The 25,042-nt window shown below is 37.5% G+C and overlaps 1 protein-coding gene across 4 annotated transcripts in view; it reads left to right on the plus strand.

Moving 5' to 3' along the window:
• The first annotated feature begins 310 nt into the window (after positions 1 to 310).
• Positions 311 to 25,042, plus strand: part of chchd3a (coiled-coil-helix-coiled-coil-helix domain containing 3a) — a 67,848-nt gene continuing 43,116 nt past the window's right edge. For 2 of the 4 annotated variants that reach the window (XM_077234452.1, XM_077234453.1), the window contains exons 1-5: positions 324 to 561; positions 1,468 to 1,744; positions 2,000 to 2,098; positions 9,270 to 9,363; positions 19,545 to 19,725. In XM_077234452.1, the coding sequence (XP_077090567.1) occupies positions 481 to 561; positions 1,468 to 1,744; positions 2,000 to 2,098; positions 9,270 to 9,363; positions 19,545 to 19,725 (732 nt within the window). In that variant the 5' untranslated portion in view covers positions 324 to 480. Of the gene's footprint in view, positions 562 to 1,467; positions 1,745 to 1,999; positions 2,099 to 9,269; positions 9,364 to 19,544; positions 19,726 to 25,042 lie in introns of all 4 variants that reach the window. The other 2 variants (XM_077234454.1, XM_077234455.1) reach the window with 1 other exon arrangement.

Genomic DNA, 25,042 nt, shown 5'->3' on the forward strand with positions numbered 1-25,042 from the left:
AGACTTGAAATTCGAAATCTTAGAAAAAATATTAAATAGGTGAATATTAAAATAGAAGACATTTACAGCTTAGATTGTTAGATTATTAGATTGTACTAAAGGGCTAAAATGAGCCTGTTGTAAGTCATTGTAACATATCAGCAAATTATTTATAATTATAATGCTCTAAATAAGATCTGAAATGCTTATTGTCCGAAATAAATAAATAAATAGGCCTATTCTTTGAAATCCAATACATTTGTCTTCCATTTATGTTGTCCAATAGAGACACTAAGCACTTGCGGTCAACGAATGAGAGTCGTCTTTCTTCGCCTGTGCCAGGTGGGAGGGGCTAAAGGCGGAAGAGCTGTGTGTTTCTAAACTGGAACGTGCGGCCCTGGTGCTCGCGCGTAACAACCTTTAAACTCTTTACTTCTCATAACTATTTATCAGATTTACATGAATTAGCTGGTTAAAGACCAGGGGCTTGTTTGACCAGGAATGGGAGCCAACAGCAGCACGCGCCGCGTGTCTTTTGAATCGGATGAAAATGAGAACATAACGATAGTGAAGGGCATAAGGGTGAGTGACACTCATGTCTGTTCTCCTCCACCTGTCAAATGCACATCACTCACACTGACGCATGGCTTTAATTCACCTCTGCTGTGATTTGAATGCATGCGCGGGATCGTGATGAATGCATCTAACAGTCTTAACTTACATAAGGTTAACTGGATAAACATGCTGTCCCTGTCCGCCTGGACACTCACTTCAGCTGACCTGGAAAACCGAGTTAAGCTGGAAAACAGGTTATGCAATTGATAAGCAAGCCTACCTAAGAAGAGTTACTTTAGCAGACACTTGTTACAGTTCAAGCATTACAATGTCAAGCATGACAGTACAATGTCAACCCCCCCAACCCCAACCCCATAATTCATATAGTTTAAACAGTCACCCTTCACACAGCTGTTTATGCCAGTTGATACTGGTCTGGTACTATATTTATTTGTTTTGAATGTTTGTTTTTAAACATGTGCTGGTGTTTTTCAGTGTTTACATAAATGAGAACCAAGTTAAAGCAGTGATCTTCAGCCTATATGAAGAGACAAAACAGTAATTGTATAAATCTATATAAAAATATGAGTCTTGCATATCAAGCATAGTCTAAAATAATATAAACATTTTAACATTCTCATTCATTCATATATATATATTTGTTTTTTGACAACTAAAAAATATTTTACTCTGATTGAAATCCAGCAACTTACTATTATTAGTATTTAAATATGATTGGCTATAAGGCCTATATTTATAAGACTAACCAAAACACATAAGTGCTTTTACTCAAGTGCTCAAACAGAATGGCAATTTCTAATGAGCTGGCATTGTTTATCATTTATTGTACACTCTGTTTGAAACTAGAGAATGAGCAAAAATATTTTCACAATCACAACACTGACATTTGGTTTCTTCATTTCTGTTCTTCAGCTCTCAGAGAAGGTCATCGACCGCATGAGGGAACCCTCAGGCCCACCGAGACCCCAGGCACCCAGCAGAACCCCTCCTGCTTCTCCCCCTGTGGTTGATCCTCTGCCAGCACTGGTGCCAATATCTCCTCCATCTGACCCTGTTACTTCCCTTCCACCTCCTCCCTTGCCAGAGTGGGTTAAACCCCCTGAGCAAGTGACCACTCCTGCACCTCCTCCTCCTCCTCCTGTAGAGGCAGCACCGGCTGCATCCGTGGGTGTTGTATCGACCCCTGCAGGTGAGTCCATTTCTCCACCTGCTTCCACAGCTGAGCTTATTACAGCATCTCCACCTGTGGAAATAATTGCCCAACCTCACTCCTCCAAACCCAGACCCCTACCTCCCCTTGCTGATTCTGCTCCCGCCACTCCTGCTTTTGAGCTTTTCACACCTCCTCCCCCTGTCGAATCCATTCCTACCCGTCCTATCTCTAAAACTGCTGCCGAACCTGTCTCTGCTCCACCTGTGGAAATAACCGCCCCCTCCCTTCCAGCTGAATTTAACACTCCTGTCGCTTTTGCCGCTGAAACTATCCCGCACCCTCCTCCGACCGTAGACGAACCTGTGGCTTCTACTCCACCACCTCCTGCCGGTGAGTCGGATTGCTCTGTAGCGTAATGCCGACACGCATACATGTGTTCATGTGGTTTGCTCGTGAATTACACTTGATGTGTTTCACACATATTGCACAGTGCACTTCAGTGCCTGTCATTCATGAGCGGTAATGATACTCGGGTAAATTGCGTCTTGTAAGCACTTTGAATGTAAAAGCATGCCTATAGTACCAGAGCAGTCGTTATTGTTATACAGAATCATAAAAGAAATTGGTAATGAGCATTACATTTTATAATGTTATAATGTATTACAAAAAACATTATAATGTGGCAGGGACAGTGAGAAACTTATTTTTAAAGGGATAGTTCATCTGAAAATCTAAATTCCGTCATCATTTAATTTACTCACCCTCATGTCGTTCCAAACCCATAAGACTTTTGTTGTTCTTCTTAAAACACAAATGAAGATATTTTTCCCTCTATTGAAAGTTCATTATTCCATCAAATATTCAAGAATGCTTCTAAAAGTTCATAAAGGTATCTTAAATGTTATCTGTTCATCATAGAGTGACACCATGTATGCTAAGGAGACCTTGACTACAAGTCACAGTTTATATGGAATATTTTTCTGATGTCTTTATGAAGCATCAAAGTTTTTATTGAATGGGATAGAAATCACTCAGGTTTCAATAAAAATGGATTCATTTGTGCGTCGAAGACGAACAAAAGTTTTACTGGTTTGGAAGGACATTGGGATGAGTAGTCGTTGGCTGAACTATCTGTTTAAATGATTTTTTAATGTATATTTTCTTTTTTTTCTGCAAAAACGAAGCACATCAATCAGAAATGCACACCTGCTGACTCCAGTACGATTGAGATTTATTTGAACTACTACCACCACATGGATTTTTAAAAATTAGATTAACAGTATTTTATTTTTTCCTTAAAGTTTAGTCCTCTTGATGTTAGTGAGTGGGCCTGGATCCTTCCATATTATGATTCATAGCTTGTGCCTGAGTGCTAATGAAACGATTAATTCTAACTTGTAATAGAGTTAATGAATCAATGCTGCAATTAGGAACTCCACTTAAGCCAGTTCAGCCTCCAAGGTAACTCGAACAGCATGTCCTCCCAAAAGTGTGTCGATCCGATCACATTTGCAACCGATTTATTTCTCATTAGCAAGTAAGACTTTGTTCATAGATCTTTCAATCGGAAGTTTAGATGCAGTTTTGAGCGATTACAACTGAGATGCCTATTAGGAAAGAACCCACAAATCTTTGACATTTTTTTCAGTTACTCAATGTGAGTCACATGACTATAAATCTTTCCCAAATGATGCCCTTGCTGTGCTCAAAGTCCATTCTTTGATAACAGAATGTACACAATAACTTTTGGTGAGTAAGTTTCTTCTTTGATTTATGTAGCTTTGCTAAAATATCTGGGATTAAAAATCTCAAACTCAAAACACTTTAGACACAGTTTACACTTGTATTTAGCATCGTCCACTTGTGAATTCCAGGTGTAAACGGGGCCTAGAAGTCCAGATCAAGTTTGGTGCTCTTGTATTTTGGGACAGTCATTATAGCAGGGTGATGCATTTCCTGTTTTGGGGCTAGTGCAGCAAAATGTTATTTAAACACTTGTGTATTTATAACGTTAACCCATAATGTATCCTTTTGTTAAACAGCATATGCTAAAAATGGACTTGGAAATGTCTTTTTCTGAGCTGTGAGCTTCCTTGCTTCCACCTCCACATAATTAAGCTCATCTAATATGTATTGAAACAGTGGCTGTCAGCTCAAATACGTGTGAAAATTTCTGTGTGCGCCCTCTCGGCCCATAATAGTAGTGTAACCTGCAGAGTCTGTGGGCTGGAGCTGACATTATATGAACTGGCTCTACTTACAGAGAGAGAAAAACAGACGCCCGCCCGCCCGCATCACACATAACGAGACAGCTCCATGTTAATGAGACGCAGATCTGCTTAATGAGCTCTACCGTGGAGGCTCTCACACACACACGTTTTTTCTCGATCCGTCTATCTATAATTCTCTACATCTCAATCTGTCTCATGGTTTCTCTCTCCCACGTGTACGTTTTTCTTGCTGTCTCGTGCTTCCTTGGTATAATGATGACAGAAACACTTTTGTGTTCACTATAAATATGTATTCTGGGATTATGTAATACAATGACAGTGAATAGCATAACCCTGTAGTTCTCATCACACCCCCTTTGAAACTAGGGAAACGTGCTAAAACATTTGATCTTTTATTATATATACGCTTGTGTATCTAAATGAATACATTTATTTTTTATTTAATTTGCTATTTATTTTTATTAATTTATGCTGTGTAGAACATTCATTACATTTCTATACAGCTGCCACTTGCTGAAATAATAATAATTATATTATTAATGTTTTATTGAGGGGAAAAGTACTAAAAAACTGCTTTTCAGTTTTTCCAGGTTTTATTGTCGTGAATAATGTTGCAATCTTTGAAAGCAATTAAACAATGAACTTTGTGTCATTAGGCTTACATAGTTATTTTCTGTATTTCTTGCTCTATTGCATAGCATTTAAATAATAGAAAAAGGCTTATTTAATCAAAATGCTTATTTAATTTACCTTTTAAAGGCTTATTTAATTTTTAGAAAAAAAGAACATAACATAGCAAAAATGTTAGCATAGTTGAGCCAAACATGTTTGTCACAGTATGGATTGTGGTCTTAGACCTAATTTTGATCATAATTTTAGACAGAATGTGCAATTTCTGCATTTTGTAGGGAAAAATAGTGCTCCCCCCGAAAAAATGTTTTCCCGATTTATTGACCTTCTTGTTGTTTGACTGTCTTTTTTTTGGCGAAATGATGGTGAACAATTACCAAACAATGCTTACTGAAACTTAGTATCTACATCTATTAAAAATGACCATACTGAAAGATTAAGCCTCAACTAAACTTAATGCTGTGCCATTTGCCGATGACTCACTTCTTAAATTGTCTCTCTTTGCCACAGCTCTTCTTGCCTTAAGAGGCTCAGCTCATCTTCTGAGGTCAAAGGCTGTGACCTTAATGAGGGACATTGATTATGTGCGCCCACGAGTGGAGGTATTAAGAGAAGCTGTGGATGATCGAGTCCATCGCTAAATCACGGCAGAGTCCCTGCGCACGGTGATTAGACAGTGGTCAAGGTTGATCCTCCTACACGTTCTCAGCGTACCATGAATATTCATACGCAGGGCCCACACACCGTTTTCCATTACGCTCTAATTACCAGCACACAAATCCTCCTTTGTCTCAGCCATACATAAACATACATTTCTTTCCGTTACATATTAAGTAGCTCCTTGAGGAAATGATCTTTTTGGCCCATTTGCATGTTGTTTCACGAAAAGTTCCATGAAACCTGAGAAGATAAGATCTCATCGTTTGATATTCCTGGGAGTTTCTTCATGTGCGTAGAAAGATGTTGAGGCTCGTTAAAGTTGGATCGTGAGGAACGTGTAATGGTTTAGATTAGCCCCTCCTCTTCTCAGGTCTGGAGATTAATGAAACATCTTATGAGACAAGCAATTTGTCTCTGTCTGTTATCTCTCTCCCGACTGCCCGGAAGCTACTTTTTAAAATTTCTGCAGAGAATGATGGAGGGAGTGAAAGAGAGAGGAATATCTAAAGATGATGAGTTTTTCATCTTCAAGCATTACTGTTCTCACTCAGGAGTGACACGGGTGCCCAGACGGTTAATGTCGTTCTGAACTTCTCGCTGACCTCCTGCGAAAAGTCCCGGAAGACTCTCAGATGGCGTTTTAGCATACGAGCTGGTTATCCTTTGAATCCACAGAACTCCTTTCTTTATCCTTTTTAAATATTAAAGCCCAGTTTAAATTAATGAATTATGGGAACCTAGAGCCTGAATAAATGTCTGACACTGTAGAAAAGTCTTAAGCCTGATGGAAAAGAAAAGGGGAAAAAAAAGAACGAGTGTGAGGACTACATTTTTCTTTTCTGAGACGCTGATAACAGGGCGTCTCATTCACTTACCGGGTGTAGGCATGTATTTGTGCATACAATCTGTTTGTGAATCATTCATGCTGCTTTCCTGATTAAATCAATAAGTTTACTCTTAAATGTCATTTAAATTTGGGATAAAATTTAGAACCAACTGAAACCCCACCAAAAATACACTATTCCAGTTGCCTTATATAATGAATATGTATAAGTATATTTAAGTAAATGAGTATATTTGTATTATACTACGTATTTCATAGTAAATAAATACAATACATATATTTGTATATTTGTAAATTATGTTATTATTATATACCGTATAAATGTTATATTTATAATAGTATTCTAACATAAAATATAGCTATAATTATATGTAACTTTATTTATTTATTTATTTAATAAGTGACCCTACAATAAGTCTTTACTGGAATTGTTACATGAAAAAGTGTTGCTTTTATGCACACACACACAAATTTGTTTAACTTTGATGTTTATGGCTTACAGCTTATGAAAACCCCAAATTCAAAATCTCAGAGAATTAGAATATTATATGAAATCAATAAAAAAAAGGATTTTAAATACAGAAATGCCGGCCCTCTGAAAAGTATAATCATGCATATGTATATAGTTATATATACTAAATATATTAGTTTCACCTTTTAATTTGAATAACTCAAATACACAAACTTTTGCACGATATTCTGATTTTTCGAGTTTCACCTGTTTATATGTATACCAATGCTCATTGACATTTTTTGCATATGAAGACGAAGCTTTTGGGTATGCTCTAATGATCCTTTTTGTTGTTTATGGACTGTGGATCAAAAAGTGGAAGGGAAACCGTTATATACAAAAATCGGATCGCCCTGTTTAACAGGTGGAGATCAGATGTGTTACCGGTGAAGGATCTCTGTTATTACACCATATCTTTAATTTGATGGTATCTCGTGGGATTGAGGTTAAACGGCACCTGTCTGCCTGTATCCATTACACTACCCTGGTGTTTGATAAATGTTCTGCCAGCGTCCACAATTAATTTTGCTTCCCTCTTCGGCATTGTCACGGTTACAGGAAGATTTCTCATTAGTCTTGAAGGTTGGTGTAGTGATAACTTTTAAGTGTTTCTCTCCCAACAGGTTTCCTCTCTTGGCTTTACAGTCTCAAATTGTTTCTAAAATGAACATTGTTACGCAACCGAACCATATGGCACCCATACTGACTGCTCCTTCCGGCGGCTGCTTATAAAACATCACTTTAAACTACTGACAGCTACTACGTCTTCCTTTCCTGAATATATTAAAGTGCCCCTATTATGCTTTTTTCGAATATTACCTTTTCATGCATTGTGTAATATAGATGTTTGTGAATGTAAAAGGTCTGCAGTGCATGACAAATAAATGAATTCTCTCCTAAAAGAAAGAATCGATTCTGAGCTGGCAAACGAGTCGTCAGCAATTGCACTCTATGTAACAATGTGACAAATTTGCATAATGCCAGCCTATGTTTTTCATTGCCTTTCCGCGAACAATGTCTACTTTGACCCGTTTTCGCTGAGGCCGAGAAGAAGAGTTTGGTTTGTGTTGTCGAGAAGTCTATTTTCAGCATATCCACTTTGCATGTACTTCAAATGGACGCCCTGGAATTGATTTGGGAAAAAAAACGTCACCATCGTTACTGTTCATATCACTGTGTATACAAGGGCTGAGGAAGCCTGAAATTCAGATATGGTAATAGGTGTTTCTGTAGAGAAGTTAACAGATCAAGGAAGATGGAGGCGGGAACCGGCGAACGTTCAGCAAAACTTAGCAAAAAAAGCATTAGCCATTCACTGATGACTGCCGCGCACACATAACATAACGTAAATGTCCAGGTCTGGTCCTCTCTCATCCTTCACTGTCGTCACTCCTCCTTTTATCCAATCAGAGCTCCTCCGTGAGATATGAGCAGGACAAGGCTGAGAGCCGTGAAATGCTCCAATGGGGGGAACTGAGATGGAAACTCAAGTCTCACTTAGTATGTCACAAAAGTTTTGTTTATTATTATTATTTAGATTTTTTATTATTTTATATATTTTAAAATAACTATTCACTCAATTAGAGACTAGTCTCTATCTAGTCATCTTTAATATTTACAGTATGTCTGCAAGAATATGTTTTTCTCTCATATATTATCAAATCTTGATTCCCATAGTTAGGTAAGCTTTTATATACTATGGGGAAAGTTAAGACATTTCTGCTTTGTTCAGTGAGGTTTATTTTCTAGGTAAATGATCCATCACTCGCCTACTTAGTGTATAATAAATACTTTTTCAAAAGTACTTAATGTTAAAGATAAAATGATCTTTTTAGTGAAGTAAAACCTCATATACTTCCTTTTAGACTTAGCCATGAACGACTTGACTTGGATTTGTGACAAAAGGTTTGACTTGGACGTGTCTGTGAGCAATGATTGCTTTAGTACTTTTTTTAATTTATATATTTATTTTTAGACCAAATGCTGGTTGTTTACACAAACTGTAAGCCTTTTTCTCCATCTGTAACACTTCCTGTCATGCATTAGCTCCAGGCCTCTGCAGTGCTGTTGTACTGCTGCTTTTTGAGGCTATAAGTTTGTCCGTTTTATATCTCTGCTGTGCTTTCACGGACAATTAGCCATCCAGATAAAGAACAGGACACACACTGACATGTTTGACTGTGACGGTGTTGATATCAACACTAAGTTGTGAGAAGTGTAGCTTTGATTTGTTTGTTTGAAAGTTGTTTTGTTTTGCTTTGCCTCATAAGGTAGAGATGTCTTGAGGGCTCAAAATAATATCCTACCTCACTATATTGCTTACGAACTTCTTTTACAAACAAGTTCAAACTGCCTCAACTTAAGTTACACTTTAGTTTAGGGTCCCATTCTCATTATTAATTAACTATTAACTATGACTTTTGCCTTTAAACCCTAATTACTGCTTATTAATAGTTAGTAAGGTAATTAAGTTTAGGTATTGGCTAGGATTAGGGATGTAGAATATGGTCATGCAGGAATAGGCATTAATATGTGCTTTATAAGTACTAATAAACAGCCAATATCCTAATATGCATGCTAATTTTTATGACCTTCTATGACATGCAACGACAAAATCAAACACTCAGGAGTAAGTGTATTAGCAGTAGGTCAGCATCTTAAGTGTATGTTTTGTCTTCTGTTTAGTGGATGAGTTTGAACTGAGAAGGAAGATCTCTGAAGAGCTGGAGAAGGGCCTGGAGGAAGAGAGGAGAAAGGCACAAGAGGAACTCAACCAACGGTGACTATCAATGCACACATTTACTCTACAAACAGTCTCTGTCTGAAACTGGTGTCTTTAGGAAGTATTGAACAGAGTATAGAGTTTTGAAAATGTCTGCTATGGACTACTTGCACTGAGCTTTGTGATGCACTTCCTTTTCGTAATGGCACAGCTTATTTATTTTCAGTTATGTATATTTACCTAGTTGACTGAATGCCACTTAAAAAAAAACTAAAAATTCTGGACATTTTCAGAGACAGGAGAAACTCAATGGAACACAAAGTTTTAATCCCAACACAAGCCGATCTGAGAAAGCAGCGGCTGGTAAACGTGCGATTATTTCAACACACTCATCTAAACAAGTGACCGATGCTGTAATGTGTGAGACCTGATGAATAACATCATCAGTACGAACCTTTATTTATTTATATGAAATATTTCAAAGACTGGAATAAGAGCACCAATGCACACAAGTCAAATATTTACCAGTCAATTTCATTTAAAAATGTAACCTCAACAGGCATGAAATATGATCAGCAAGAGCGAAACACTGTTAATAAGAAGACGAGCACTGGTCTGTTGCCGGTTTGTGGGGAAATTTTTAAAGCAGATTCAAGATAATTCATGTTAACGTAGAGAACATGATTAATTGTTTTAATCAATTGACAGCCATAAAATGTAGCAATAATCTGCATTCTCATGAGTAATTGTCTATATGAAGGTGCGCTGTTACTGTAAACTCCTGAGTAAGTAATAAGTAGAATGCGAAAGTAGTCCATTTGGGAATTTTGTTGAACCTTATGTGTTTGATTTCTTGTACTTATTATAATAATAATAATAATAATGATAATAAATAAAATTATTATAAATTAGCATATACATATCCACTTTGTATGCAGACAAAATGTATGATAAAAACAGATAAATTATAATTAATAATAGAAATTTTTATTTAGGTGACACTATTTTATGGTCCACTTAAAACACTCTCCTACCTATAAGAAACTTTGCAACTATGTCAACTAACACTTTGTCGGTTGCAAAATTTCTGTTTAAGCGTTAATGCAATTAGTCGTTTGGCACATGGCTAGTCACTATACTATATAACAACACGTAAATAAACATGAATATTATTGAATATTGGCCTGAATTTTATTATATACAAGCAAATATCAACATTTATGTGATTAGCATTTCAAGTTAAACACGAAATCCATAGAAACAATATGTTCTAGCAATGGTGTTCAAGCGAAACAAAAGTTTCTCTTTCATTCATGCACCGTAGATACATGAACATAAACATCCGGAACTCTTTAAATGAAACTGAAAATGAGCCTAGTCTAGTTCAGGTTAGGTTTTAAAAAATGTAGAACATCATTTATTCAAGACATTTGTTCTCCTTTGACTTAACATTAGATTTTTTTTGTTAGTTTTTTTGGATATGGTGAAATGCATCCTCCACAATGTTCAAATGAAACCTATGCCACGGCCTGGGCCGAGTTTATGAGCCGAGGTACAAACTCTTGATTAATTCAGTACAAGACAGAGAAGCTGTGCGTTAATGAGAATTTTGTCTTATCAACAGTCAAACTGGGGCAAACTGTCTGTGCTTTGTCTGGATCCATTTGCCTCTTTTTCTGAGCCCATCATGCTCACTTTTTTCATATATCTTTCTCTTTTTTTGTGAAAGCAATTAATCATACATGAAAGCGAGGGAGTGGGAGTCAGGGTGGAGTTAAATTCTTCATATATGATGATCTATTAGCTTCAACCGGTGAGGGCTTAGTTTTCCATTTTTGTCCTGTTCTCTGTCTGTGAGTTGGTGGCTGTACTGTGACAAACATTTTGCCTTTAATATCTCTGCATCATGTGCGGTCATCTTTTTTCCAAACCTTTTAGTTGCACCACCATGCTATACTTCTATAAAGTGCAAGTTCCTTAACTACTCACTCCATTTTATTCCTCTAAAGCTTGTGATGGATGTGCCAGCTTTGAGTCTCACGTCCTTGTCAACTCCGGTACCTCTTATACTGTTATTCTCAACAAGGCTAACACTCTGACCTGCAGAAATGACTATTGACAGGAAGTTTATTTTCTGTTGGCTATAAAAGTAAATTTAAGGGCACGGTGTGTTGTTTTACAGCATTGTTGTTGAGGCAACTCAGGAAAAGTGCTCCATCCTATCGCCCAGGCAACGCCATTAAGGGAAAGTAGGCGCTTTATTGACCATGATGTCATGCTTGGAAGGACAGAATCAATATTGTCCTTAATGTTGTCTTCCATTTAGCTTTCTCCAACTCCCATTTCTTCTTTCATTCCTCTTTCAGTCTCCCCATTTCCTCTTTCATTCCTCTTTCATTCCTCTGTCTCCCCTAGAATGTGTTGTTTTAAAAGTGCCCTTATGAGATTGCAGGATTGAATGAATGAAATTAGCCTCTGGCTTTGGGTTTGAAGACCTTATATTGGCAATCTCCAACCTCGCCTTCAGGTGGACTATTGTTGTGTGCTTTCTTCATTGTATTTCTCTGTTTCCCGATTCAGTTAGTTAGATTGGTGCACAGCTGGTTAACTAATCTGATGTTTTTTTTTTTTTTTGCTTTGCTTTAGCTTTTGCTTTGCTGTTTGTTTTGGTTATGGTTTTGTTTGTTTTATCTTTTGTTTTGGTTATGTTTTTGTTTTGATATTTTTATTTATTTTTTATTAATTAAAAAAAAATCATGTTTTCAGTACTGATTCTTCTGATTTCACTTACGTTACCATGAGCTAAATCTGCATGCGATGTTCAAATGCCATTTAAAAGAGCAGAATTCCGGAGATGAATCCGATGGTAGATTTGTCAGACCATGCCAACTTAATTTAGCAGTGACCTTTAATCTTGCTGCCTTCAGGGCAGTGGGCGGTTCATTAAAGATGCATATAAGGTGTGATTTATATGTGAAGTACACATTCCTTCACTTATTTCACAGTGTTTACATGTCCTTTTGCTTTATTTCTTCACAGCTACTTAACTAGTGCGTCTGAACGTGTGTCTCAGTCTAAGGTGGGTTAGTTAGGGCTACACTTTATTAGCACTGGCCTTCCATGATGCGCTATTTCTGATAAACCTTGCACTCGCATACACAACTTAGTATCCATCTATTTATACTTTTTCTATTTCTGATTAAAATATAACTAATAAGACAGATATATTGTTATAAGTGTGTATCATGATGTAAAATGTGTTTTGTATTGTGGGGCCATTCGTTTTTTCTTGAGAGTGAATATATGCTATTAAATGTAGGAGGTTAAGGATCAGAAAACTACATATTTTCAAAAAAAATGTAGTGGGTGTGTTGCCTAAACGACTGCTTGATGGAGCACAATAGAGTGAATTATAATGCAGGGGTCTCGGGGTGTGTTCTTTTTAAAAATCATTTAAACCTTTTAAAAGTATTTCTTAAGTTGTTTAAAATGTAATGCTCAGAGTGCAAGATGCTTAGAAAAATAGTGCGAGTGAGTGACTCAACAAACACCAAATGTGTCTGTCTGTATAGCTGAAGCAGCAAAAATGTCAAAACAAAAATAAATGAATGCGTCTAGATAAAATCTAGTTGACCTCACTATTCGTTAAAAATCGCATGTTTACATGTGTATGGATGGATAAACTGCAGAAGATGGTCTGTGTGATTTTGTGTTTCTGCTGCTGAGGCCTGTGTATGAGGTCCTTTGCGGGCCTTTCTAATGGGAGATTTGCAGCAAGCACTGGAGCAGAACCGTTCTGCAGATCAGAAGCACAGACTGGGCTTGGCTGACCTGCGCAATGCTGCATCAGCAGAAAGGCCTCAGCTCTTAGCCACGCAGAGACTCACTGAGGATTACACAAAGTCCTCAGGGACACAGACAGAGAGAGGGTGCATCTTAGGGCATGAACCCATTGTCAACACCTCTGACCTCACCTCCAACAACTGCTCATTACAGCTTGCTTGCTTTATTATTAATATTTTTTTTATTTAGCCATTTATTTATTTGGCCGTTTGTTTTTTTACTTGGCTATTTACCTGTTAATTGATTTGACTATTAACATATTTATTTGGATTTTTTAAATTTTATTTACCCATTTATTTATTCAGCTAATTTATTTAGTCAACCGGGGAGTGGAACTTTTGGATTTTTTTTCTTTTCTGAAATTATATACATCAGTTATGCTGTTTATATGTACAGCAGTTAAAGTGTAACTTTGCCGATTTTAACCTGCTTTGTATTGTTACAGTGTCTATAGTATATAATATGTAAATTAAATGTTTACTCGTTCTCTGTGTTTCCTGGACCGAGAAATTGACGTTTTTTGCGTCATTCGGGAGACTTTTGACAGCTCCAGGGCTTTTTTGTATCCCCGCCCACGGACGGTTGGATCGACAAAGGGTTATTAACAGAACAGTTATTGTAAGGTTTATCACTGAACATTTTGTTGTATTTTGTCTACTCAGCTTTATGGTAAACATGGAACATTATGACAACAGCTTTCTTACTTGTACACAACAGCATTTTGCGGTTTGGTGGAACTGACAAAATTACAGTTTCTTTAAGTTTTTGCCCTGGAGCTGGACAAAAAAACGTGAATTTCTCAGTCCAGCTAATAGAGAATGAGTAAACATTGTTCATTTGCACATACTACCAACATTGTTACAACATGATTCTAAAACGCAGTCATCCAGTTTGAAATGTTGACTACGAAAAAGGAGGCTTTTCAGATTTTCTGTAGCCGTGTTCTCTCCATATTAACAATACTTTGCAGCCTTTTGCCACAGCCTATACAACTCGCTGGATCCTTCACTGGAAAACGAAAGTAACTCTTTTAAATTCTTGTACTCTGGAACAATAGAAGTTGACACCATTATGACTAAAAGTTTGCTAAGAAATATTTCCTAATAAAGCAAGGCCCCATTTCATTCTGATCAAGCGTATCCATAGCAGACTAGTGGGAGGGGTCTTGGATGGCATCATGCCCAGTGCATTATGGTTGTTGAAGTTTTCCTACCTATTTGGCAAATGGGATGTCAGAAGCCATTTTTTCTGTGTTTTCTCTTGTAAGGTGCACTGATTCAAAAAAAAAAAAAAGTCAGCCTCAGGTCTACTGTGTAGGCAGCAAAGTTTTATTGAAAGCCCATTTTGCCAGCAGTAGCCATTTAACGAGATTTAACCTAACAATTTAATATCGTGTTTTCAAACCTTAAGTTTCGAAGAATGTCTTGGCTTCTGTTTTAAAAATAATGAAACTGAAGAAGTCTGGAGCTGTTGCGCTTCAAAAAGGACACAAAAGCACCGTAAACGTATCACAAAAGTAGTCCATCTCAACTCCAGTGAAGTACTGTCAACTGTTGAGAGGTGAACTTAAGAGCCAGATCAGTTCAATTTATGAACAAATCAATCCAACTGATTTTAATCTTGAAAAAGAGCCAGCTCAAAAGACTTTACAAATTATGCATCAGTACTTATCTCATAAACACCAGAAAGACAGCAAATGCAAATGTCAGTGAACATTTTATTAGTGAATTTCAGTCTGTTCCTCATGTAAAACTATCGTAGTGACTTTAGATGACTTGAAATATAATTGCATATGGACTACCTTTATAATGCTTTTTAGTTATTGTGGAGCTTTATAGCCTCACTCATTCGCATTATATTAAAGAAGTGGCAAAAATATTGCAGAAGAAAGAGGTCCTAATATGAATATGAGCTTCATTTTTGCCTGAACTATCTCTTCAATATGCATATTAATAAATGCATTAGTGCATGCATGAGGATACAGAACCACATGTTATATTCACTCATTGTCAGAGTCCACCCTGCTGCTCTCGCACACTCACTATCATTTCACAGCTGAAATGCGGGCGTATATTCCCTCTCCCCAGAGGCATGCTGGGTGCCTGTGTGTTTGTTTTCATTTCGTCCATGTCACTGTGTGACTTGATCACCATTTGCTTTATTTATTCATCTCTTTTCTATTCCAATTTCAGGATGAGGATTGGCTTTTCATATCTGTTAAAAACGATCTAACAAAAATTGTAATCTCACAAAAAAAAGTTCCTGCACTGAATCCATCAGAGTGCACAGCCAAAGCTCCACTACCGCCCAAGACAAATTATGTAATTAAAGCAACAGACGCGCAGCTATGCGTTTATTCATTATTTGACAATTACAGCATCAGTCTCTAAGAGTTTTCCTAGGGGAACAAATCCCCCCCAAGTGAGAGCTGTAAAGGAACAGCCACATGACCAGCAGCGAGCGAGCGAGGGAGGGGGGGGTGGGGGGGACGGGGGGGGTATCATGAAATATTCAGACCCTACATTCTTGAACATTATTTTGCCTCATTAAGAATGCATGGCTCCTTTAAATGCTCTTGAAGAGGGAAACATTCTATAAATTTATTACGGGCGTGTCGGAATCCGTTTTTTAGCGAATACACGTTGATTTAAATTGCAGGTGAGAGCCGACAGATGGAGTGATACCGGAGGGGAAGTGACATCCTCTCCTGCAGGTGTACAGAGGTGTGCGGTTTTAAAGGATGGTAAATTATAGCGGCCCCTTATATGTACAAAAGCAAGTCTCTAAGCAAACGGCATTTCTGTACAGCGCTTTAAGCTAAGAATCGAGGGGTGTGTGCATGGATACCGTGTAACATCAAATAACCATAGAACTCTGAAGAATAGCCGAATAGTTCAGGTACTGTCTGACATTATCAAAGCATAGTTTATTTATAGCAATGGAGAGAGTGAGATGGGTTCGTGAAATATAGCTTGAATTATTTAGAAACTTTTCGGTTTGCCGTTATTTGATTTTAAGGTCACGGTCTCTCTCAATGGGTCTTTTCATTGGAAGTTGCTCAGGATATTTGGAAGCTTGAAAGTGGTTTCTTCAATCTTTCCAATCAAAGGGTGGTACAACTCATTTATTTTAGCTCTGATGAACGCATCTTCATCAATGTGGTATTCTCTTCCTTTCATGAAATATTTATCTGCCTATTTCTAAGATTTAGTATTGCTATAGTATGGATTATAGTATTGCTAATCATGGATAAGGAAGGAAATAGTGGTGTTGTTTTGCAGTGCGATTTTGTGCACATAGGTATCGTAATTGCAGCATATTATTTTTTTCTTTTTTGAGACGAACATAATTGTATTTGAGTGGCCTGTGTTTTTGCCCTGCAAGCGACACCATTGTGCTCACTTGACGCTTTTGGCCTATTTTTAGTACTGGAAGATGGGATAAACACGCACAATACCAGAGAGGGAAGTAATGATGGATGTGTTGTGCTGATATGTGTCCAGTTCAGTAGACTGAGACTGGACATGGCTGGAGTCGCTCACACTTTTCTCAGGAGAACAAAATGTTCAATGATGTGTGTATTCACACAACAGGATGACACCAAATATTTAATTTTCTTTTTGTCTTCATTTATTCTTGTTTGGTTGGAAGTAAAATTGCGCATGCAAAACTAGTAAATATTAATCATAAATAATAGTTTTATGTTGGCCTCTGGCATATTCCATGAATGTAGTACTCTCAATGGTCCAAAGACCCTTACCACCTGGCAGCATAATGAGTAAATATTTGAATTTTCTGGAATTTTCTTTGGAATCGTCTGGAAAAATGACATGGCTTATACAAATGAATAGGAACATAAACCTGTATAATATTTAGTTGCATCTCTTGAGATTAACCATCAACATTTTGAGAAGGTTGAGCACTCCCACCACCTTCAATGGCCATTACTTGAAAAATAATTTAAAACATACTTGATTTGTTTAATTGTTTCAGGTACTTTTTTGTGGAATTGCTTCTTTTTGTTGTTGTTGTTGAAGACTTAACCCTTTGTGCTTCCACAAAAAAAAAAAAAACTTTTGTGGAACTTTGAGCACATCTTTGGAAATCTCACATGCTTGTTTGTGTTTGTTTCGGTAACATTTATAATTATATACTCCCTTATTGCCCTTTTCGATTCTTCGGTTTCTTTCTTTTCTTTTTTTTTAGATTGCTGCTGTTTGATTGAAAACACAGCATCGCAGATTACAGTTTGTATCTTGCCTGAGTTTACTTTACAAATCAAACCTCCTGCTTGATGGTGCAGCTGAGGTTGCTAGGCAACTGTGAGAACCGGGTGATGGCTCATAAAGTCTCTCAACATTCTAGCTCAAAATTCCAAATAGCTCTGCAGGATTATCTCGAAAACATCAAAGATTCTTTATCACCACACACCTATTAAACAACTTCAAATGAGGGACCATATTTAAAATCTCACTTGATTTAGGAGTGCTTTTCTTTCCTTGAGGCTGGTATTTTTGGTCTTTTTTTTTAACTACCGTATTTATCCCAAGCTGTGAATAAAATCATTTTTGTGTGCTTAACTTTATTAATCGTATTATAGAGATTTCTAAGAACTTGTTAGTCATGTTTTTTACACTAAAAAGTTCTAGAGAAATGAATCATACCAATGCGCAATTTGAACTGACTAATTTATTTAAAAAGTTGCGTATTAATGTGAATATTAACTAATTAAAGTGAAACAATGGCATGCACCCTTCAATTTTTTCTTAATTAAATTACTGGCATAGTCTTCTGTGCATGATTATTAGATATGATGCATTAATAGCGATTCAGTGCTGAGAGTTTGACTGAGATGCAGGCCTGTAATTAAAATTAGCTGTACGGTTTTTCTTTTTCAGGGCTAATGTTGTTCATTTTTGATTGTCGAAGGCTTATTAAAGCTCTTAAAATGATCTAGCCAAGAACATTGAGTGCTTTTACTTTTTTGTTGTCAATATTGTTGTCATTTTTTATTATCAGCAACAGAATAAACAGTGGCAGGTCTATTAGGCAGCATTTACACTACAAGCTTAATGATCCAATATTTTTACTTATTTTTGTTTGTTTGTTTTGTCCTGCCTCTTAAGGCATAATCAACTGTCATCACGATGGACATTTTGATGAAGAAGTGCATTAAATCATCATTCGAAAGTAGCATCCTATTTGGTTTCAGGAATATTAGTTTTGCAGTCAGTCAGTCAGTCCTACCAGCCAGTCCAAACAACCAAACAGCCGGCCAGTCAGTCAGTCCAAACGGCCAGTCCAACCAAACGGCCAGTCAGTCAGTCAGTCAACCAGCCAGTCTAACCAAACAACTGCCAGTCCAACCAAACGGTCAGTCAGTCAGTCCAACCAGCCAGTCCAACCAAACAACCGGCCAGTCCAACCAACAAAACGGCTAGTCCAACCAAACGGCCAGTCAGTCAGTCCAACCAGCCAGTCCAACCAAACAACTGGCCAGTCCAACCAACAAAACGGCTAGTCCAACCAAACGGCCAGTCTGTCAGTCCAACCAGCCAGTCCAACCAAACAACTGGCCAGTCCAACCAACAAAACGGCTAGTCCAACCAAACGGCCAGTCAGTCAGTCCAACCAGCCAGTCCAACCAAACAACCGGCCATTCCAACCAACCAAACGGCTAGTCCAACCAAACGGCCAGTCAGTCAGTCCAACCAAACAACCGGCCAGTCCAACCAAACAACCGGCCAGTCCAACCAACCAAACGGCTAGTCCAACCAAACGGCCAGTCAGTCAGTCCAACCAAACAACCGGCCAGTCCAACCAAACAACCGGCCAGTCCAACCAACCAAACGGCTAGTCCAACCAAACGGCCAGTCAGTCAGTCCAACCAAACAACCGGCCAGTCCAACCAACCAAACTGCCAGTCCAACCAAACGGCCAGTCAGTCAGTCTAACCAAACAACCGGCCAGTCCAACCAAACGGCCAGTCCGTCTGTCAGTCCAACCAGCCAGTCCACCCAAACAAACAGCCAGTCCAACCAACCAAACAAACAGCCAGTCCACCAAAACAAACAGACAGTCCACAAACCAACCAACCAAACAACCAACCAAACAACCAACCAACCAGTCAATTAGTCAATCAATCAGTCAATCACACAAACAGGTCAATCAATCAACCAATCAGTCAGTCAAAGGAACCAACAATCCGCCGATAATAAAAAAAATCTAATAATTTTGATTTTGTATTGAGGTACCAGTATTATTGATATTCCTAGTATGTAGTATATGTTGTAAAACAGACTGTTTAATTTTAAATAAAGGCTATTTGAATTGCAGTGATGTAGACCAGAAGATGCATCTGATGTTTTCTGTGTTCTGTGCTGCATTACGTTTAGGCTGGAGAAGGAAAGGTCCCAGGCTCATGCACAGGCTCAGGCAGAAGCTCAAGCCCTGGTAAAAGATGAGGTGAGCAGAATCCTTGCATTAGAGAAAGCCAGTGCAGAGGAGAGCATCCAGAAGGCCATACTGAGAGAAAGAGTCACCGCTGAGGATGAAAGAATACAAGCTCAGATATATGTGAGTAAATCATCAAAAATAAAACTGCATGACTATGTTCTAAACAGCTAAGCACTTATGCATTGTTCACACTGCACATAAATCTGATTTCCAAAACTTTAGGAGTGAAGTGATGAAATCTGATCTGTTCGTTCAGACAGTGTAGTCAATATCCGGTCCATCAACATTGGTTGCTGTAGTGATGACTTAAGTGTCAAGAGACATAAGAGTGCAACATTGACATTGAGGAAAGACAGACAGCATAAGTGTCAGAGGCGTAATTGCATTTAAATGTTCATCCAAATGCTATGTCTGACACTACTCACTCATTTACCGTTCATTACACAGTGACTGCCACATATAAATGAGAAACTACTGTGCATATGACATTAGAATCACATGACATTGTGTCCTGCATGTAAAAAAGTATTTGGAAACTCGATCTGACTGGATTCCGTTTACATGTAGCGTTTGGAAGATGCTTTTTAATTTTATTTGCTAGCACCATGCTCTACTATTTGAGCTAAAGGAAGAAATTTCTTATTGTTTTTTTGCTGTTCAGTGTACAAACAACTAAACAGATTTAAGTCGGCTATGCCAAAAAGAAAAAAATCTAATTTTTGCTGCCTGTCTGAGCAAAGCCTTAGAGTAATTCGCCTTTCAGCATAGACCTCTGCTTTTTAAGTAATGCTGCCTCACAGGAAGTCATTTAATGTAAATTTAGCTTGGCACTGTTTCTCAACCTGGCTCCGAGAGCTGTGTGTTTTTTTTAGTTTTTTTTAGCATATTTGCTTTATTTAACGCTGCATTAAAAATATAGCAGCCTCTAAAGTCATTCTTCTCAGAGTAACCAAACAGGTACGAACATCCTTTCACTACAGTATGGATGATAAGGTAAAGAAATCATTAAGGGACGTCCGGAAATCTATCTATCTATCTATCTATCTATCTATCTATCTATCTATCTATCTGTCTATCTGTCTATCTGTCTATCTATCTATCTATCTATCTATCTATCTATCTATCTATCTATCTATCTATCTATCTGTCTGTCTATCTGTCTATCTGTCTGTCTGTCTGTCTGTCTGTCTGTCTGTCTATCTGTCTGTCTGTCTGTCTGGACCTTATTCCACTTATCTATCTCATTCACATCCATTAAAACATAATAAAACTCTCACATACACACAAAATTACTTCAAATAGTCACACAAGCACACAGAATAGTGTGGGAATGCCTTTATTGATAAACTTTACATCTTCTTTGCATTCTTTGTTAATCCAAAAGGAATACCAGAGTGCACATACCAGTGCAAGGTAATTTTATTTGCAGGAAGCTAAATTGCCCTTGTAAACACATTGTAAGACGAGGGGCCCCTCCATTGGTTCTGACAGGGCACAGATTATTTGAGCATGAGGTAAAAAAATAAATAAAAGAGGTTCCCTGGAGAACTGGAGCTGTTTACAAACGTATGGTATTGATTACATAGCTCATTTCACACAGTCATCTCTGTAATAGAAAAATGAATCATTTTTGGGATGAGGGTGAGATGTGCTGTAATTCACGGCTGGAAGAAAGGTGTGTGTGTGTGTATGAGAGGGAGAGAGAGAGAGAGAATTGGGAAATCGTCAGTGGGAACGATGGGTAAATCTAAACAATGCAAGGAGGAGGAGGCGACTCGAGGCATTTTGTGTGTAGGAATGTTTTCCCATGATTTGTTGGTGCTGGTCTCATTTCAGTGTTCACCCTTTGAAAGCCTGACCACAGCATTAGAACAATCTCTTTCATATTTTAACTGACTTTAGACCATATCTATATTGTGAACAGACCAGCTGTAGCTGAAACAAACACATATATGGATCCCAGCAGCCCAGAGAAACAATCCATTCTAATTCAATCCCTACCGATTGCAATACAGTATAATACACACAAAACCGGCAGCAGTTGTGAGCAAGACCAATAATGAAGCATGCTTGAGTAACAAATTGCTGGTTTATGAGTGTAACTCAATATTATGGGTTTATCAAGAGTCAGACTGTCATATATGGAAGCTCTTTCTGCTCTGCCCTTCTGCTCATTATGGGGACTACACCATAACTTGATATCCACAAGCAGAATTGTATATTCTGTTTTGTTTTGTCTGTGAAATAATCTACACTTTTTGTACTTTTGGTTTATAATCATAAAAGATCTTTTCCACAATTTTCCATCTGTCCGCCTGTTCGTCCATCCATCCAAACATATTGTGTTGGACTGTAATTTTTATGATACTGCTAGCTTTTATTCAGAAACATGTTTACATGGATTGTATCAACCACATCTTATGTCAAGTTTAAATGTTTTATTTATTTTAATGTTGACCTTGTTTGCCATGTAAATAGCCTCTATGCTAACATGGTGTTAAAAAATGATTCCGTCCGTAATATAATTCAGGCAACATTAAAAAAAATTGTCAGTCAGACGATCTCTTCCTGTGAAAGTGGAGTTTCTTGTCCAGATTAAGCTACATTGTGGATCATTGTAGATGTTCAGTCAGAGGTCTGGCTATGCAAGACTTCTCAGGACATGTAAAATTAGCAGATGTTTATGCTTAAGATATTTCAGGTCAGTATTTGATCAATCGTATCCTGTGATGCTTTAATTATTGAATGTAATTGGTGCTTTGCAGTGTTTTGCAGTTTTCACTGTTCTGCAATCATTCAGGAAATAGACATGTAGGTGTAAATAAATAATATGGATAAATGAGGAAACTAGACGTCTTGAGAGATGACTTTTTCTTTCAGTTCAAAAGGAACACACATGCAGAGATAAATTAGTTGGACAGGTTCTTGTCTTTTCCTCTTAACAGAACATTTTCACTCACGGACATCACACACATTTCATCCCTCTCAATTTTGAGTTCTTTTTTGAGATGAGCTTTTTTAATAGAATTTGAAGGGTTATCGCCAGATTCCTGCCGCTTTTTCTCATGTAATCATCTGTTCTGACAGTGCTATCATAAAACTTTTTTCTTCTTGAAATGATTTTTTTCCTTGTGAAAGGCTGGAGACTAACCTGCCTGACTCTCATTGTAATCTCCCGGTTTCTAGGGACCTTCACATTTGTTTTTCCCATCCAACAATTTTTAACTTTACGGCATGGCTAGATTGTCATGTCTTGTAGCTTAGCAGCATGTGTGTAGGTCAGTAATTTTTGCTTGGATTAAAAAATTGATTTACACATCACCAAGGTGACAATGCATTTAATAAACATAGCACACATACAAGATATAGCGAGTTAATCAATACATTATTCCTTTATAACAAAGTAATGTTCAACCTGCTAGTAATTGCACATTTAGTTTAAATTGCCTCCAAAACATCAATAAGTGTTTGAAAGTCCTTGCTGGGGTAGTACATGGTTCTGCTGCTCTCAGCACACTTTGAATAGATGGACCTTTCAAAGATGATTTGTTAAGTCCTTTGTCCTAGCAGGCTAGCTCCTTCCTCTGACTGCGTTTCTGCCTGACTGCAAGGCGTTCAATCATTAAACATCAATCAGGCTTTTGAAATGCATTCTTACTGCGAGTAAGAGCCGCAGTGCCACACTTCAGGGTTTCTGCAGTTTGCTTTACAAATGCATTAGCTAGGCGGTGTACTGCTCACTCATGGGACGTTTACACAGGCCAATGGGTTCTTACGGTATTAGTCGTATTCTCTTGGGTTTGAGCGATCTAAGCAGCGGCAGGTCATATGGACAAGCAGGATTTCCTCGACTTTGTTTTTAGACCTTTTGTGATGCCTAAATGTCTTGCTGGTTCACCTTTGTATCCTGATAGTAACTTATATTTAGTGGATAAAGAAAGAAATCTTTATTTTTCCGTCACTTATTGGTATTCAGTATGTATCTCTTTATTCACTGAAATGGCAAAAGATGTCTTGATGAAAAATTTGTATATATACACTACCATTAAAAATTTTGGGATTGGTAAAAAAAAAAAGTATATACATCAAGGCTGAATTTTTTTATCAAAATACATACAGTTTAACAGTAATATACTGAAATATTACAACTTAAAATAATTGTTTTCTATTTTAATATGAAGTCTATTTTAATATGTTTTAAAATGGAGTTTTTCCTGTGAATACTGAAGTAATGACAGCTTTGCCATCATTGTCGCATGATCCTTCAGAAATCATTCTAATATCATAATTTGCAGCTGAAGAAACATTTCTAATTATTCAGAGTGTTGACAGCGGTTGTGCTTGTTAATATTTTTGTGGAAGCCATGATTATTATTTTTTTCAGGATTCTTTGATGAATAGAAAGTTCAAAACAACAGCATTTATTTCAAATATAGACTTCTTTATAACATAATAAATGTCTTTACTGTCAGTTTTGATCAAATTAATGCATTTTTGTGGAATTTAAGTATTTTATTACTAAAGCCAAATTCAATACAAGGACTTCAGAGACCCTTTTTGAGTGAAGATCCAAATGAATGATTATGTAAGAGTTTTTAACCAATTCACCTAAACAGTATAACATAGATTAATGAAAATTACCAAAAATATGGCAGTTTTTGCAACACAAGACAGGCTTTTTAAAAATATTTGTCTTGGCACTTTCATATTCATAAGTTACTATAGAGTGGGATTTCCATACAAGTCTTAACGACTGTAGGAAACTTAATGGTGCATGTAATCACTGTGTTGCATAATTTTATGTCATCAACAGAATTGTTGCCGTTATATTGTGAATATGTTTTTACAAATCGATTTTTGGCAACCAAATGAAAACCACATTTCCACCTTTTGCTTCTCAAAGACGACTGGAGACTAATGCCTGAGGAACACGGCTTTTATTTCTAAAGGTTGTGAACTATTAAGCTGACCAGTGCTGCTCCATGAGCATTTTATTTTTCATCTCCACATTCAAGGAGATATCGATCCCCCTCTCATCAGAATTCACACTGTGCTCTGGTCTTCAGACACTGTTTGTCACGTACAATAGCACCGCTGAGTGCTAGTGCCGGGTGCATTCTCCGGGAACAGTCTTCGCATGCCCAAATTATTAGCCTCTCCAATTATCCCGCCCCAGCCAAGAGCTCTGAGGTTGCTGTTCCAATGGCTGTCTTTCTTCTGGAACAGAGCGCTGACTCTACCTGAAACCATAAATCATTTTCCTCAAATCCCACCAGCTTAGTAACAAAGCTCTTGTTTTCTTCAGCCAAAAGACCCTGAGTTTTGCTAGATTTTAAAAGCACTTGCAGTAGTGTTGTTTTGTGGTTCTGGATTTTGTATGTCAGCTTGTTTGGTGGACACAAGAATGGATGTTATTTGACATTTGTAATCGCTTCTG

This window comes from Siphateles boraxobius, unplaced genomic scaffold (assembly GCF_051911475.1).
Source record: "Siphateles boraxobius isolate OS27281-9 unplaced genomic scaffold, OSU_SipBor_1 19, whole genome shotgun sequence".
Lineage (NCBI taxonomy): Eukaryota > Metazoa > Chordata > Actinopteri > Cypriniformes > Leuciscidae > Siphateles > Siphateles boraxobius.